This window comes from Podarcis liolepis (assembly GCF_965112155.1).
Source record: "Podarcis liolepis genome assembly, chromosome: 8".
NCBI lineage: Eukaryota > Metazoa > Chordata > Lepidosauria > Squamata > Lacertidae > Podarcis > Podarcis liolepis.
The window spans coordinates 67,062,365-67,078,277 of NC_139560.1; the positions used below are offsets into that span (position 1 = coordinate 67,062,365).

General features: G+C 43.5%; 1 protein-coding gene across 1 annotated transcript; it reads right to left on the minus strand.

The window, feature by feature from the left end:
- Positions 1-8,084: 8,084 nt before the first annotated feature.
- On the minus strand, positions 8,085-14,173 carry LOC310714215 (serpin B3-like). Its single transcript, XM_083519449.1, has 9 exons — positions 14,140-14,173; positions 13,756-13,940; positions 12,901-12,981; positions 12,244-12,528; positions 11,656-11,802; positions 11,155-11,272; positions 10,545-10,696; positions 9,865-10,032; positions 8,085-9,328 (listed from the first exon to the last, which is right to left on the minus strand). Exons 2-9 carry the CDS (start codon positions 13,921-13,923, stop codon positions 8,936-8,938), a joined length of 1,512 nt encoding a protein of 503 aa, XP_083375575.1. The 5' UTR covers positions 13,924-13,940; positions 14,140-14,173; the 3' UTR covers positions 8,085-8,935.
- Positions 14,174-15,913: the final 1,740 nt, after the last annotated feature.

A 15,913-nucleotide genomic window follows, 5' to 3' on the forward strand; every position in this document is an offset into this window, starting at 1 on the left:
ATTTAATATTTTCAATCCCAATTCTGGGCACAAAGTAATAAAGGTAAAGAGAAGAACAACAAGATACAAATACTACAAATTCATATAAACAGGTCCAATAATCAAACAACAGATGATGTTATAAGGTAAAAAAGCAAAACTACAATGTCAAAAATTGAAGTTTCCCATATAACCAATCACTTATCACTAGTCAGTGACAGTGACAGTGCAGTTGAAAGCATTTCCCATTTTATGGAAGGAAAAGGACATTTATATCAAGGAAGAAATCACTTGACTTAGATGGGAATTGACTGAAAACAGATTAATTCTACACCTTTGCACAGTGTTGGAGGGAGTTTGGGCACAGCGAGTGTTAAAACATGTCTATGTCAGGAAGCGCCCTCTTAACTTCCCTAATTGTTCGGACAGTGTCATTATATGATTTCGTCACTAGGTGGCAATGGAGTTATTGATATCTAGCTGGGTGTCAGAAATTTCTCTTTACTCTTCAGTTCTTGTTTAAGAGAGACAAGCTGCTAGGCAAGCACTTCGTTAAGTAAGATGTTCTCTAAGCCTTCCATGGCAGGCTGGGCAGTGTGGGAAATGTACTCATTTCTGCCACTGCCACCAAGTCAAAGCACGAGCAGGGGGCCACCAACGGGAGGTGTGCCCCCTCCCCTATTATTTCTGAAGGGGGCTTCAAAGAACTGGATGCCCCAGCCTGCTTTCAATTCATGCTGTTCCTATATCTAAGAATTGATAATTGCAGAATTTGCAGATTACTTGATCTCTAGCAGTTGGGTGTGGATGCAGTGGTGTAGCATGGGTTGCTGGTGCCCGGGACAGGGCAAGTGTTGGACTGGGCAGTTGGGGTGAAAACATGTGGTGGGGGATGTGCACTGAACCCATGAGGCACATGGTTCACATGGCTGCCGCAGCTGCCGCTACTGGTGGCGATAACCATGTGGCTTCTAGGCTTGGCGGCTCTGCTGCCTCCTGGCTCAACCAGCCCAGGGGTGGAGCATGCAGGCGTCCCTTCACTGGCCACGAGGAGGACATGCGACTCCAGCCCCGAAGGCCTGGCCTGGGCATAGCTTGCCTCCCCGCAGCTCCGGGGGGTGGCAGGAGCTCAGCCATGCAGCCTTGACGGGTGAGCCTGTTGTCGGGGTGCCTGGTTGCTCCTCTCTCAGAATTTTGCACTCTGCCCCCCATGCTACACCACTGTGTGCATGGAAATCAAGTCCTCTTCTACCATTCTTACAGTTTTTGAATTGCTTTTTATCCTATCCAGCTTATATTTTATTGCACCGTTTTTACATTCTTTGTTGATGTAAATCATCCTGGAGCTTCATTGGTGAATGGTAGTGTTTGAGATATAGAGCGAGCAGGTAGGGAGATCTATATTGATGTTGATATAGGTCTTTATTAGCCTGTAACCTTGGCCAGCTGTAACGGGGTTACTTCTTACATGCAATCTTTTTAAGTAGGTCTCATAAGGAGGGCAGTGGAGAGGTCACCTACTAGGGCTAGCGGGGCACTGCTCCAACAAAATCAGTCTACCTTCACTCAGCCCTCACCTGTCTTTCCTACAACCAGTGCAGGTGTGGCACACCCTGCCAGGCTCTTCCTCTTTAGTCCCAGTCTTTCCTGTGTACAACTTAGCCAGGAGGACAGGGAGGGAATGAGAAATGAGTTGGCTTTGTTCACCATTGGATCTGGCTCCATCAACCAATTGCCTACCTGTCTTCTCCACCAGTTCCTCTTTTTTAAAAATCATTTTTATTGATTTTCCCATAAAAACAGCCAATCCAGATATCCGAATCATAATCCAATTAAAAATAATAAACTAAAATAAAAAAAACAACCAAATTATAAGCCAAATTGTAATTATTAATTTTTCCGGGCTCCCCATAGTCTGGACCTCTGAAGCATATCTCCAAATCTTTGTTCCTGCCTCTTCTCGTTGTTTTCATGTTTTCCGCTTACTGATCTTAAAACTTTAAAGTTCTCCGTCCCTGGTGACTTCTCCACCAGTTCCACTGAGCACTAGCCGCCGCTGGTGGAGGGGATAACAGAAGGCAGGAATTGGTCTACAAAAACACAATAAGACTTTTTATAGTGTTGACCTAGAAGGGGGGGAAATCTGACAGCAAAATATCCTGGACTGCCATTGAACAGCTCCTCCCCTCTATAAATTTGCAGACCAGATCACTTTTAACGAACAGGTGTAGGCTGCTTAAATGGGGCAAGTCGCAGATCCGAGAGAAGCCTACCTGCTCCATCGGCTCCACCCCCTGGCACGGCCCAAGGCCCAGCCGGCATCCCCATTTGCCAAAGCAGGGAGCAGGCTAGGATCCAGTTCCTGATAGGGGCTTATGCCCCCACCGCCTATCAGGAAGGGCACTGAAGTTCAAGTTCCCTCATCGAGGCCCCCAGTGAAGCCTCTGCCATCCTGCAACGCTGCCGCACCAAGAGGGGTGAGAGGGCTTTAAAAAATATCGCAGGAAAATGGTTCGTGGAATTCGAGAAGCCACTGAGCAATGACACCAAATCTCAACTACATCCACCAGTGCTATTTTGCAAGAAAAAGAGGTGCTGGAACGACCCCTTGTTCTCTTATAATGGCAATGGCTGCCACCTGAGGGAGAGTTCTGCCTGAAAAAGCCCTGACACCCACTCCCCTCAATATCTTGGCACCACCAAGATGTCTCAGCCTCTTCCTCTTTCAAACAATTGGAAGCATGGCTATGACTGGAAACTCGTTTTACTTAGAAAAATGTTATATTGGCACATCAAAGTCTCAGTGGACGGTGACAGTGATAACTGCAGTACTAGGAAATGGGAGGTTTACATTTTTTTGTGATCAAAATTGCCCCTACACACGGGGTATTCTCAGATATGGACTGCATTCGCACCGACCAGTTTGTAGTACAAAAACATAGATTTTTTTCTCAATCCAGAATCATTTATACTCATCCTCAACAGCTGCTTTCAGTCTAGAATGATTCTAGATCCCACCCTCCATAAGAGTGAGTGGTAACTTATTGCAGGTTTGAAAAACCTCCTCTTATTCATGCCTTTTCCTTCCTGTTTATGCCCCAGGTGAAGGAAGAAGGAAGTTGCGATTGCGATACTGGCATATAGCCACCCACAATGACATGGTGCAGGCGTAGCTACACCTCCGCCCTCATTGACGAACCCTGTACCTCTGTATTCAAATGGACAAACTGCAGGGTAATGCAGAATCTAATCCTGTTTTGTTGGGCGAATTTCAATAGATGAGGCTGGAGGGTGTGGACAAGGTGCTTGGATTGGACCTTTGCCCCTCTTGGAAGAGTAGACAGCTGCCTAGGCCATGGAGGTGGTCAATGCCAAGAGGGGGTGGTTCCTGCTTGTTTGAAGAAGACAAGACCACTTCTTAAGAAACCATCCCAAGATTCTAAGAACCTAATTACCAGTCAGCTGCCAACCTCCCTCCTCTGGGCAAGGTTTTTCAGCAGGTGGTCACTGACCAGATCCAGGTGCTTTTGGATTTTCTAGATCCATTTCAATCAGGGTTTTGGCCTGGCTTTGGCACAGAAACTGCCCTGGTCACCATATATGCTGAGCTCTGTTGGGAAACAGACAGGGGCAATGTGTCCCTGTAAATCCTCCTTGACCTCTCAGCAGCTTTCAATACCATCAACCAATGTATCCCCCTGGAGAGGCTATCTGAGTTGCGAGTGCTTTGCAGTGGTTCTGGTCCTACTTGGATAGTTGTCTTCAGCAGGTGATGCTTGGGGAGTGTTTCTCGGCACCATGGGACCTTCTATGCGGGGTCTCTCAGGGCTCAATTTTATCCCCTGTGTTGTTTAATATCTACATGAAGCTGCTGAATGGAGCCATTCAGTTTCAGAGTGTGTTGTCAGCAGTATGCTGATGACATACGGCTCTATTTCTCTTTTACATCTACAGGTGTGGCAGTGGATGAGTGGGTGTCATGCTTTCGTAATGGACTGGATGAGAGCCAATAAACTGAAGCTCAATTCAGATAAGACATAGGTACTGTTAGTGGTTGGTTCCCTAGACCAGATGGGTGGAAGACTGCCTGCTCTTGAGGAGTTACACTCCCTCTGAAGGAGCGAGTACACAGCTTGGGGGTGCTCTCCTAGCCATTGCTATCACTGGAGGCTCAGGTGGCCTTCTGTCAGCTTCATCTGGTGGTCCAGCTATGCCTCTATCAGTACGGGGATAGCCTAACTTCTCTGGCCTACGGTCTGGTAACATCCAAGCTGGATTACTGTAATGTGTTGCACAGTACGTGGGACCACCTCTGAAGATGGTTTGGAAACTTCTGCTGGTGCAAAATGCAATGGCCAGATTGCTCACCAGTTTGTTGTTGTTGGCATCCATCTGTCTCGAGAGACAATCGAGTGTGCCTCTAGGAGTGAAGTTAGACCGCTGAGGTAGCAGCACCAAAGTGACCTCCCTGGGGCACAAGCCTGGGCAATGTGTATGGAGGTCTTGGGCTGCCCAGATGACAAGGCTCCCCTCTTGGCCTCGCTGATGTGGGCCAAAGGAAAGCAGAGCAATGCATTTGGCACCAGCTTGGCTGCAGCAGTTCCCAGGAGCAGTTCCTACAAGGTGCCATCCAACCCCCTTAGGGACTCCACTCCAGATTTGTGTAGGGTTTACCCCTTAGCCTTTACTCCTTCCAGAGATGTCCTCCAAAACAACCAGAGTTTTCCTTCTTCTCGTAGATTGACTACCTTCCCAGGTTGAGGAGCCTCATCTGCCCCTCGCTTCCCTCTACAGCACATGCAGAAACTGCCCTCTTGACTGTTGGCCCCACTATTGGCCTCATCCCCTCAGTCTGCCTGAGTCTCTCATTACATGCATTTCTGTATGGTTGTGTTATTTGGGGTGTCTGAATGTGTGTGTTGCATGCATCCGTTTGTGTTGTGGGTGGGTGTGGGTGTTGCTGGCTATATTTGTGGGTGGATCAGAGCAATTTTTAGCAAGTTGTGTTGTGTGGGGTATTTCTGTGCAGAGGGGAGGTGTTACATGACAGCTTTTGTGTGAGGGGTTTGGGAGTGTTGCCTGGTTGTGTTTGTTTATGTATTTGGGGGCAGGTGTCTGGCAATGTTTGCTATGGAGGAGGGCGGTGTTGATGGGTTTCTGTACAAACTTTTACTTCTGGGAAATGGATACTTTTTTATATAATAATTTTTATTAATTTTAGCATATAAATTACAATACATACCACAGAACTTCATCACTTATATAATCTTTTTTCTTTTTTTTTTGGACTTCCATCAGCACCTCTTATGATCCACCATTTTGACCACCTTTTACGCATTTCTTAAAGTCATATTGCCTTTAATTGTTTTAACTAACCATCCTTCCCCTTATCCATTTTTGCAATAATTCCAATAATACTCCTCACAAAACTTCTTGCAGACCTACAAGCATACTCTGATCATCACAAATACTTTTCAAATAGTCTGTAAATTTACTCCAGTCTTCTGTGAATTTCTGGTCCCGCCGGTTTCGAATCCTTCCTGTTAGTTTATCCAATTCTGCATAGTCCATTAGTTTCATCCTCCATTCTTCTTTCGTCGGTAGTTCTTCTTGCTTCCATTTTTGGGCCAATAACAATCTTGCTACCGTTGTTGCATATAAAAACAACTTACAGTCCTTTCTATTTATACAGAAGACTATATATACTGTATATTTCACTTCCTACAATGCCCAGTAAGAATGCTTCTGGTTTCTTTATAAATGTATATTTCAACATTTTTTCCATCTCATTATATATCATCTCCCAGAAGCTTTTCACCTTTTTACATTCCCACCACATATGATCAAATGTTCCTTCTTCTAGGAAATGGATACTTTGTGTGCTATGTTGAGTCAAATATGTAGCTTGGCATTTGGATCTCAGATACAACCTCTGCCACATCAAAGTACTGCACACCCAGCCATGACTGAAAATTTCTTATTAGATTGATACACGTTGCCCAGATTCTGGAATTGACTTGGAATGTTCCTATTGTATTTTGCTAAGCTGTTGGAACGGAGGAGAAATTTGATAAACTTCTCATTTAAACATAAACCTACCAACTTTGCGCTTTCAGAAACAGTATTTGAACCAAAACACAGGCACCCTTTGAAATTTGCATTTCTCTGAATTTTGCAATGCAGTTAACCAGGCAACTAGTGTGTACAAAAATGCGTATATTAGTGGAAACAACATACAAAAATGAATTTTATTAGGGAAATGATGTTTGCAAAAATAACAAACAAAATGTAGGACAAATTCACACTAAAATGCTGGCAAATTTTCACTTAAAAAAAAAGAAAAGAAATTGAAAATTGCTACAGAAACAAAGTGGAGTTTAAGATTGGAAATATGAGAAACTGGCAGAACCAAAACAGGCAGGACAACTCATCCCTACTAAGAACAAAAAGCTTTCTGCTTTTTTTAGAGATTACCTCAGCATTGCAAAGGAAAGTATGTTCATCTCTCAACTTTTTATTTAATTCACTATGTGAATTCCCCCCTGTGGCATTTGCCCTCCTAGGCAAACATGCTGGGTCATAAAGAAAGGGTTAAATGAGAGTGAAGTGATTGGCCAGTGGGAACCCAAGGGGAGGAGTTAGAGTTAGAGTTAGTGTTGTTAAGCAGTCAGTCGGGTGTTAGAGAAGAGAAAGGGAAGATAAGTCTGTGGTTGGGATAGTTTGATGTGAGAGAGTGAGAGAATCTGTTAAGAGGAGTCAGATAGACAGTTGGGATAATCAGTTAGAAGTTATTAGGAAGTTTTAGGCCGGTAAAGAAACTAAGATTAAGAAACTTACAAGAAAAATTATCTGAAACAATAAACTTGTTAATGCTTATAAAATAAGCTTGTTTATTTGGTTTAATGTTAACAACTGTCTGGACTCTGTGTGTACCCGGGAAAAACGGGTTGGTGGCAGCGGGGAAGCAATCACAATGGTGGCACAGGGATCAATAGACCATCAAACGTCCGGGGACCCCGTGTGATCGCCACAAACCCCTTCCCATGTTTTGTATGGGATTTCAGGTGATAGTCTGACTGAGTGTTTTGAGTGGAGACAGGGCTTCATGCTGCCCAAGTGTCTTGTGTGGGGTATCTTGGAGGGGAGCAAAATGCTGCATGACTGCATTTGTGTAGGATTTTTGGAGTGGTTGGGAAGAGGGAGTGCTTGGCTGTGTATAGAGGGAGCTTTGGAATGAAGGTGATAGTTCTTGGTTGGGGTTTGGGGGTTTGGGAAAGGGGGGTGTTGTCTGGCTGTGCTTGTGTAAGCGGTTGGCAGTGTTCCTGGGCTATGTTTTTGTGGGGTTTTCTCAGCTGGAGGGAAGGCTGTTCCTGGCTGTGTTGGTATGCAGTTTGCGGGGTATGTGTGTCCTTGTGTGTGTATTTTCAGAGTATCCTGGCTGGGTTCGTGTAATCCTTTTGGGAGGGGCAGTTCCCTGTTTGGATTTGATATCCCACTTTATCACTACCCTAAGAAGTCTCAAAGCGGCTAACATTCTCCTTTCCCTTCCTCCCCCACAAAAACACTCTGTGAGGTGAGTGGGGCTGAGAGACTTCAAAGAAGTGTGACTGGCCCAAGGTCACCCAGCAGCTGCATGTGGAGGAGTGGGGAATCGAACCCAGTTCACCAGATTATAAGTCCACTGATCTTAACCACTACACCACACTATGTTTGGGTGGGTTTGGTGGGTATTGCTTGACTGTTTTCATATTGGTTTATTTTGGAAATGTTGCTTCCCTGTGTTTGGGTAGAGATTATTTTCAGGGAGGTTGACTGACTGTTTACATGGGGCTGCGGGGTCTTGTCTAGCCGTGTTTAAGTTGAGGGGGGAGCAGAACTGAGGGTTGTTTGCGTGGCTACGTTTGTGTGTATTTCTAGCTGTATTCCTGTGTCTCAGTTTTTGGATGTGAATGGGGGATTCCTATCTTATAGTTTGGCTTTAGAACACTAGGTGAGGCTTAAAAAAACTGTTGTCTGAGTACCCTGGGAAGACTTTTAATCACAGCTCTTGAGAACCCATACTCTACAATACACCTCACATAAGTGAAAACGACAAAACAACAATGTTATTAAATGCTTTGTTTATTGAGATATTGTGCAGTTCAGAAAAAAAGATGCAACAGGGTTTCATAGGTTTCAAAGAAAGAGTATAGTCTCACAGACATCATGGGGGGGGGGGAATCAGTTTGAGGAGCCAGACTACAGTTTACTCTTTTTGTACTGCAATGCTATATGTGTCTACTCAAAAGTAAGTCCCACTGAATTCAGCAGAGCTTACTCAAAGGTAAGTAGGTGTAGGCTGGAATCCTCATGCTGACTTCAGGGAAAGTAATTCAGCAGAAGGCATACAAATGTGTTTCAGTTATTCAGACAGGATTGCAACAGCAATCAACAGGAAAACATTCATCAGGAAGCAGATTCCAGAGTAGTGACATATTCCTGCCTCCAGGCTCCATTCTGCTGTCAACTGTAGCCCAAAGAAGGGCAGCTTCTTCCATCACAGTGCTATAGTAGCACGGAAAACTGCACGCCCTGAATATTGCGCTTCATGCAAGACCTTAAGGGAAAGAAGCTCTCTTCCATTCAGAATATAGACATTTCTGTTTTATCAGCTGTTCTGATTACCTAGATTTCTGTTTAAGAACTAGGACAATATTCAGCACTCAGGAGGCAAGATTTTCCTCAAAAAGTTGTAAAATAGGCGGAGAAAGAATTGCAGACAGGTAGGACAACAGCATCATTATCATACCATGAAAATTAGGCCCACCACCAAATGAAAGTTCTCTTGGACCAAATATCTGCAATGATTGACATTACAAAATATGAGGCAGAGAGGGGAAAATACTAGTTTTTTTCTATAAAACATCTTCCATATCCGTTTTCCATTGATCTTGTTCCATGCATCAGAACTCTTCTCTTATTCTGGCTTAGCAAATCTACCGAGAACAATGATACTCTGGGTGGAATTGTGCCGGACGAAATAGAGGAAAGGATGGTCAGCCAGAATCTCCACAGGTCCCCGACGTGGACGCCTATCTTTGGGGCAAGGGACTGGCTCTGGTTCTTCACCACCCTCCTCATCAATCTCGATAGCAGCATCATGGACCAGCTGAGTCAGAGCCACGCCTTCTGTTGTGGTTGCTCCAGAGAAATCGGCCTTTTCGTGGTCAGCCAGATCCGGAAGATTCAGGTATTCGTTGGCTTCAATGCTCTTCTCTGAGCTGAACTTGGGAATGGCCAAATCCACCTCAATGGCCTTCAGATGACAGGACAGGTCAAGCAGATGCTCGTGGCTAAGTCCATCTTCCAGCTAGAGGAACACATAGAAGTTATAGTGATATCATTCCAATCCCAGATTGAATCAAAACAAGGGTGAATACAATAAGAAAAATATATCAACAGACTTTTTCCACACCAGTATTATCGAAATCGAGGGCCAGAGATGGATAAGGTGAATACAGTGGTGTCTCGCAAGACGAAATTAATCCGTTCCGCGAGTCTCTTTGTCTAGCGGTTTTTTCGTCTTGCGAAGCAACCCTATTAGCAGATTAGTGGATTAGCGCTATTAGCGGTTTAGCGGTTTAGCGGCTATTAAAGGCTTAGCGGCTAAAAGGCTATTAGCGGCTTAGCGGCGTAGAAAAAGGGGGGGAAAGGGGAAAAAATCGCAAGACTCGCAAGACTTTTTCGTTTTGTGAAGCAAGCCCATAGGGAAAATCGTCTTGCGAAGCGCATCGAAAAATGGAAAACCCTTTCGTCTAGTGGGTTTTTCGTCTTGCGAGGCATTCGTCTTGCGGGGCACCACTGTAAGGCCATGGACAGTATCATAGGAATGGAAAGACCATTTACCTGTTCAAGAGCTTCTGCATTGCAGTCTACTGGCAGCAGCAGAGCGAAGGTCAGTTCATTGTTCTTGTAGGGGATCTCAACAACTTGGACTTGAACATTGCATAGGTCAATTGTCCCTGCATTGTAGACACCCTTCCTGTGCATCAGCTGCACGCTGTGGCATTCCTTCTGTGAAGAAAAGGGGAAAAAGGAAATATTTAAAAAGAGAGAAGGAACTTAGTTTTCCTTGCGAAGTTCTTTCTTTCTTTCTTTCTTTCTTTCTTTCTTTCTTTCTTTCTGATCATGAGATTTGGCATTGCAAAACAAAAAAACAAAACAAAAAACACCTCCCAGAGAAAAAGAAAAGGGAGACAGCAGATTCTTCTCTTTTGTAATTTCAGCAACAATCCTACTAAATTGAAATCAATTGGACTGGTATCAAGTGGCCAAGTTAAACCCCATTGTTAGCAGTGGGGCTCTAGGGCAGCTAACTCTAGTTTTGGGCCATCATCTTTAGCTAAAAGGGGTGACAACTGTCCAGCATTGCAGAGCCTTCCTTGCACCAAGTGTTTCAAGTGACCTCCATCAAGACCTCCTTGGGGCAACTCAACTCCAACACTAAACATGTAGTCTGAAAGTTATAAGGTACATTGTCTCTGAACAAAAAAAGCAAGGAAGCTAGGAATATGTTTCTAACTCACCTCATCTGCATGATGAGGGTAAAAGGGAGCTTCTTCTGTGAGCTCTTTGTCAAATTTCACTTCCCATTGTCCTTTGAAGAAGAGAGCATTCACCAGCAGGAGCTGAACAAGGCAGTCAAAGCTGTCCTTGGGGAGAAGGTCCTTGATCTTACCTAGGAAAGAAATGGATATAGTAGGTTTTCTTAAAAATTATATATTTTATATATATATATATATATATATATATATATATATATATATATATTCAGATTTTAGTTATAATATTACACTGTATGAGTTAGCATAAAACTTCTAACTCACTATTTATAGAAGATAAATTAATCAACTTGATAGATGAAGTACTTAATTATGCCCTGAGTGGTCCTTTGCAGCCGAATGGAGTTATTTAAATGTTTTAATAAACAAAATATTATGGGCACCAGTTTAATTTATTTTGATAATCTGACCTTTCCTCTGGTTTGGAAGAGAGTAGAGGCTATCCCACAATGGGCTCTTAACTGATTGTTGGTTCAGTAAGATTTAATTGGTTCCTGGTTTGCAGAATAAAAATCATGACCTCCCTGTCATGAAAGTTACATCAAGAAGTCATTGGAGTGTGCTGTGGTCTTACCATGTGTCTGGACCTCGACCCAAAGGTTGATGAGTCTCCTCACTTCCTCTGGGGCATTATGCAGATCAGCGTTCTCCACTTCAGTCAAGTACAGTTTCAGAGCACAGTAAAGGAATTTCTGAACAGAACAAGAAAACATTGGATCCATATATTATCCATAATCACCTTTCTCATTTGGGAATTTTCCAATTGCTGCCGAATGCCCTCAAAAATTCAGTTCCTCCCAATTCCTCCCAATGAGTGGGGTATAAATATAATAAATAATAATAATAAAAGCAACAGCAACCACCACCACCATCACTGGATTTTGTAGGTAAAGCACTTTGTAGAGCAAGTAATTGTTATCATTTCCTCTGATGGCCTGGGAATGAGGCACAACTTTGACAGACACCAGTAGATGATGAACCCATTTATGGTAGAATACAGTCAATTGCAGGTTGTAATTTGCACTTGGTTCTCACAGTACAGTGAAGCACCCATAGGAGCCAAAATTAGAGTTACCTGGATGAAGGCAATGTCCTTGTTTCCATAGAGCTTGTTGGCAAAGCTCAGGGTATAGTTGCTGCTGGGCTCATTAAGAGTCGCAAGGATTTTGCTGAATGCTGTATGGATTCCTTCAGGCTCCTCACACTCGTAGCAGGGAACATCCTAAGGATTCAGAATAGAAGGTTAATTCTCATGACACCTGGCTGCTTCTTAAGGGTTTGTCTTGTGAGAAAGAAAATCTATACCCTTATCTCAGGCAGGAATGCTTACTTGAAAGTCATATTGAACTCAGGAATGCCTACTTTGAAGTAAACATTTATCACATCTGAATCCCTCCAGGCATCCCAGCACACCTTTCTTGTGATTTACTCAATTTTATGCTCACAGCAACGTTAGATGGGGGTTGATGGTGACTGACTCAACATCACCCAATGAACTTCACATCTAAGCAAGAATTTAGCGGTGTCATCCCTACTTTCCTGTTGATTTTATCACAAGTTGTGTGGTATCATGTAGAATGCTTAGAGACAGCCCCCTAAATTTTAAATAAAAAATAAAGAAAAAATCATCTAGATGAAACTCTCCAGATGTTTCACAACTTACGCGTCTAGGACAACGTGGCTCGGGCTCAGGCTCAGGGCAAGGAGCTGGGCGGTGAATGACTCGTCTCTTGTCACAAGGTTTAGGTTGCTCTGGTTCAGGGTGGGGTCTTGGTTTGGGGCAAGTTGGCTCAGGCCTGGTTGGCTCAGGACGGGGTCTTGGTTTGGGGCAAGTTGCTTCAGGCTTGGTTGGCTCAGGACGGGGTCTTGGTTTGGGGCAAGTTGCTTCAGGCTTGGTTGGCTCAGGACGGGGTCTTGGTCTGGGGCAGGTTTCAACTTTTTCTTGTGCCTGCAATGAAGTTACAAAATGTATGTATCCTTAAGTAGACTCATAGAACTGTATAGTTTTCCCAATGTTGCACTGATACCACAAATGAGAAGCCACAAATATACCACAAATAATTGCAGGCTGTATTCCCCATTCAACTTAGGGAGGGGCAGTTAACTTCACATCTGAATATTTTGTTTCAAATGTATTTGTGAAAATGACATTTGCGCTTCCATTGATTGACTGCTCGCTGCCTCTGTTCTTCCTTCAGATATGTTTCTTCCCAACAGGCATGGATTTGATGCTGAGATAACAGGAGATAATACTAATATGCAAGCTGGGTTCTATGGGCAGGGGAGGAATACACCTTTATCCAAGCGTTCTTCCACATACCCTTCTTAGTCTGGTTGTTGAATGTCCCAGGCTCCTGCTTCTGGGTTTGTCACACTCTTTCACTTCATCCCAATGCAGGACCTTGAATGAAATTGGAACATTGCTTCAGTTGCACAGGCAATATTATAACAGCAGCACTTATTATCCTGATATGTATATTAGGGACGATTCACATGACTCTTAGATCATATGTGACTTTGGCAGGATGGATATCTTCCTGCATACTAATCTTTGAAACAAACTTTAGGCAATCTATGGTTCTGCCTTGAGCTGATAGCAACAAATCTCATATAGGATGAGAACTGAAGGAATCAAATCTTAAATTTAGTTCTCCAACAGTTTGCAATTTTTTTAATCACAAGCATTTTAGTGTGAAATTCTCCTAATAAACCCATTTTAGATGCATTTTCTTTTACTAATGTACACATTTCTGCAAGCAATTTTCCCAATATAATGCATGTGTTATGCTACTTTCACTAACATCTTCATTTTTATGCACATTTCCCCCTAATATATGATATTTTGTAAATATTACTTTTACAAATTAAGTACAGGTAAGAACAAATCTATTTAAAAAGAGCTGTTTTTGGCTCATACATTGTTTTGAAAACTACAAATTTGGAAGATTTCCATTCCATTCAACCAAATTTCACCTCCATGACTAGTGATGCAATATTCTTTGATCTCTGCACATTTATGGGATTTTGTGCAGAAACGTTGACTGGGCTTATTACTGGATCAAGCCACAGTGAGGTCATTTCTCAACTTGTATCAAATATGACTGGTGATGGAAAGGTATCTGCTAATGATGAGGCCAGTCTGAAGGCTGCATCTCTACTGCTTGATTAGACCCACCTTCTCGATCTGTTCTGCTTGTTCACAACCAGATGCATAAGCGAGGAGGCCCAGGCCTGCGGTGAGGTTCACAGGGGAGAACACAAGGTTGTCGCATTGGTGCTCAGTTGCCAACACTTTGAAAAGGTCAACGGCAAATTTAGCATTGGCTTCAGGCAGGGTGGTCATGATGGAATTCAAAAGCTCTGAGGGAAGACCAAAACAGCTCGTCATTTCAGGATCCTTCAGAATACAGATATACTTGTTCCTACCTCTGCACTGCAATACATTCTATCATCACCAAACCCACAGTTTTGAAGAACTACCCATGATAAAAGAACTGCTGTAAAGATGCACATCACCCCACACAAGGCTGCATGGATGCTTGAAAGGAGAGCTGCTTACCTTGGCTTCAGCTGTGATGATAGGAGTCTGACAGGTGAGTGTGATGCTCTCCTCCTGTGAGACGCTGGTATTTATACTGATCATCTCACACCCCCACAACCATTAAACAAGCCCGAAGTTCTAAACCTGCAACCATTTCATTAAACCAAATTTACATAATGAAAACAGTGTGGTGCAAAAACTGGACATTTATAATAATCAGACCTAATTATCATGGATTGCCACATCTGCTTCAGATATGAGTTTGTATAATTATGTACACTTCATCTACTGCAAGCAGCAAATGGATTATGACATGCCCTTTCAGCACTGAAGATCTCCATGTATTGGCAGGGTGTCCAAAGCACTCCTGATAATGACTCTTGAAACTATCCCTTAAAAGCAGTATTTTCCCCCAAGAGACTCCAGTAAAAGAATGGATGCTCCTATAACCAGGAAATGCTGAGGATTGCTTTCTTATTCCCTTCATCACGCCACCACTTCACTTACTGAGAAACATCTCATACCGGAAGTGTGCATGCACACGAAAGCTCATACCAATAACAAACTTAGCTGGTCTCTAAGGTGCTACTGGAAGGAATTTTTAAATTTTGTTTCACCTCCAAGTATGAGACAGTGACAAAACTCCTAAAACCATCACAGCTTCTGACTTGTTCACAGGGCGTCCCAATTTCCCCCAGCCAGTGGATGGGGGCTATGGAAGCAGCTCCTGGAGCAACAGTGGAATTGGGAAGAAGGCATGAGAGCTCCTTCCTAAAGCCTAGGCTTTACTAGGCTTTGGGAAGAAAGTGGATGGACTCCAGGACTCTGTCAGAGCCCTTCTGCCTCCTGCCTGAAGCCGTTATTCTAGGTAAAGGTAAAGGACCCCTGGATGACTATGGGGGTGATGCGTTCATCTCGCTTCAGGCCGAGGGAGCTGGCGTTTGTCCACAGACAGCTTTCTGGGTCATGTGGCCACCATGACTAAACCGCTTCTGGTGCAACAGAACACCAAAGCGGAAACCAGAGCGCCTGGAAACTCTGTTGACCTTGCTGCCACAGCAGTACCTATTTATTTACTTGTGCTGGTGTGCTTTCGAACTGCTAGGTTGGCAGGAGCTGGGACAGAGCGACAGCAGTTCACACCATCGCATGGATTTGAACCGTTGACCTTCCGGTCAGCAAGCCCAAGAGGCTCAGTGGTTTAGACCACAGTGCTACCAGCATCCCTAACCCATTATTCTAGACCAGCAACCATATTCCATCCCTGCCCTTTGCTTTGTGAATCAATTCACTGGCCTTTCAGCAGATGCTCAGCCTCCCAGGAGCCAAAAGAGACACCTATATTCTTATTTTCTATGCCATTGAAATGTGATTACCGAACTGTTTTTGTTTGTTTTTAAAGCTGCCCCTATCTTGAGAGAAGAGGCAACATGGAGTTGCCATGTATGAGTGGTGCATTCCGTTTAACCAGAAGTAGCTTCTCACACGTCTCTCTAAAGAAAGCAAGTGCCTTAGGCAGTGGTTGTTTGGCTGGCAGGGGTGTTGTGGTGTCACTTTAGTTTTTATGTTTTGTTTTGTGCATATTCAGTTAACATTAATCGCAAGATAACTTAACAACAACTACACCAGGTTTTACAGCACTGCTGGTTTTTGTTTTTTTTAATAATAATTTTTAAAATCACGTTTCCGATTTTAAATCACATGTACACCAACAACACACCAACCACATACCCTCCAACGTTCCTCCGGTGAAAATGTCTCTATTTTCATCTCAGGAATGTTGGAATGATAC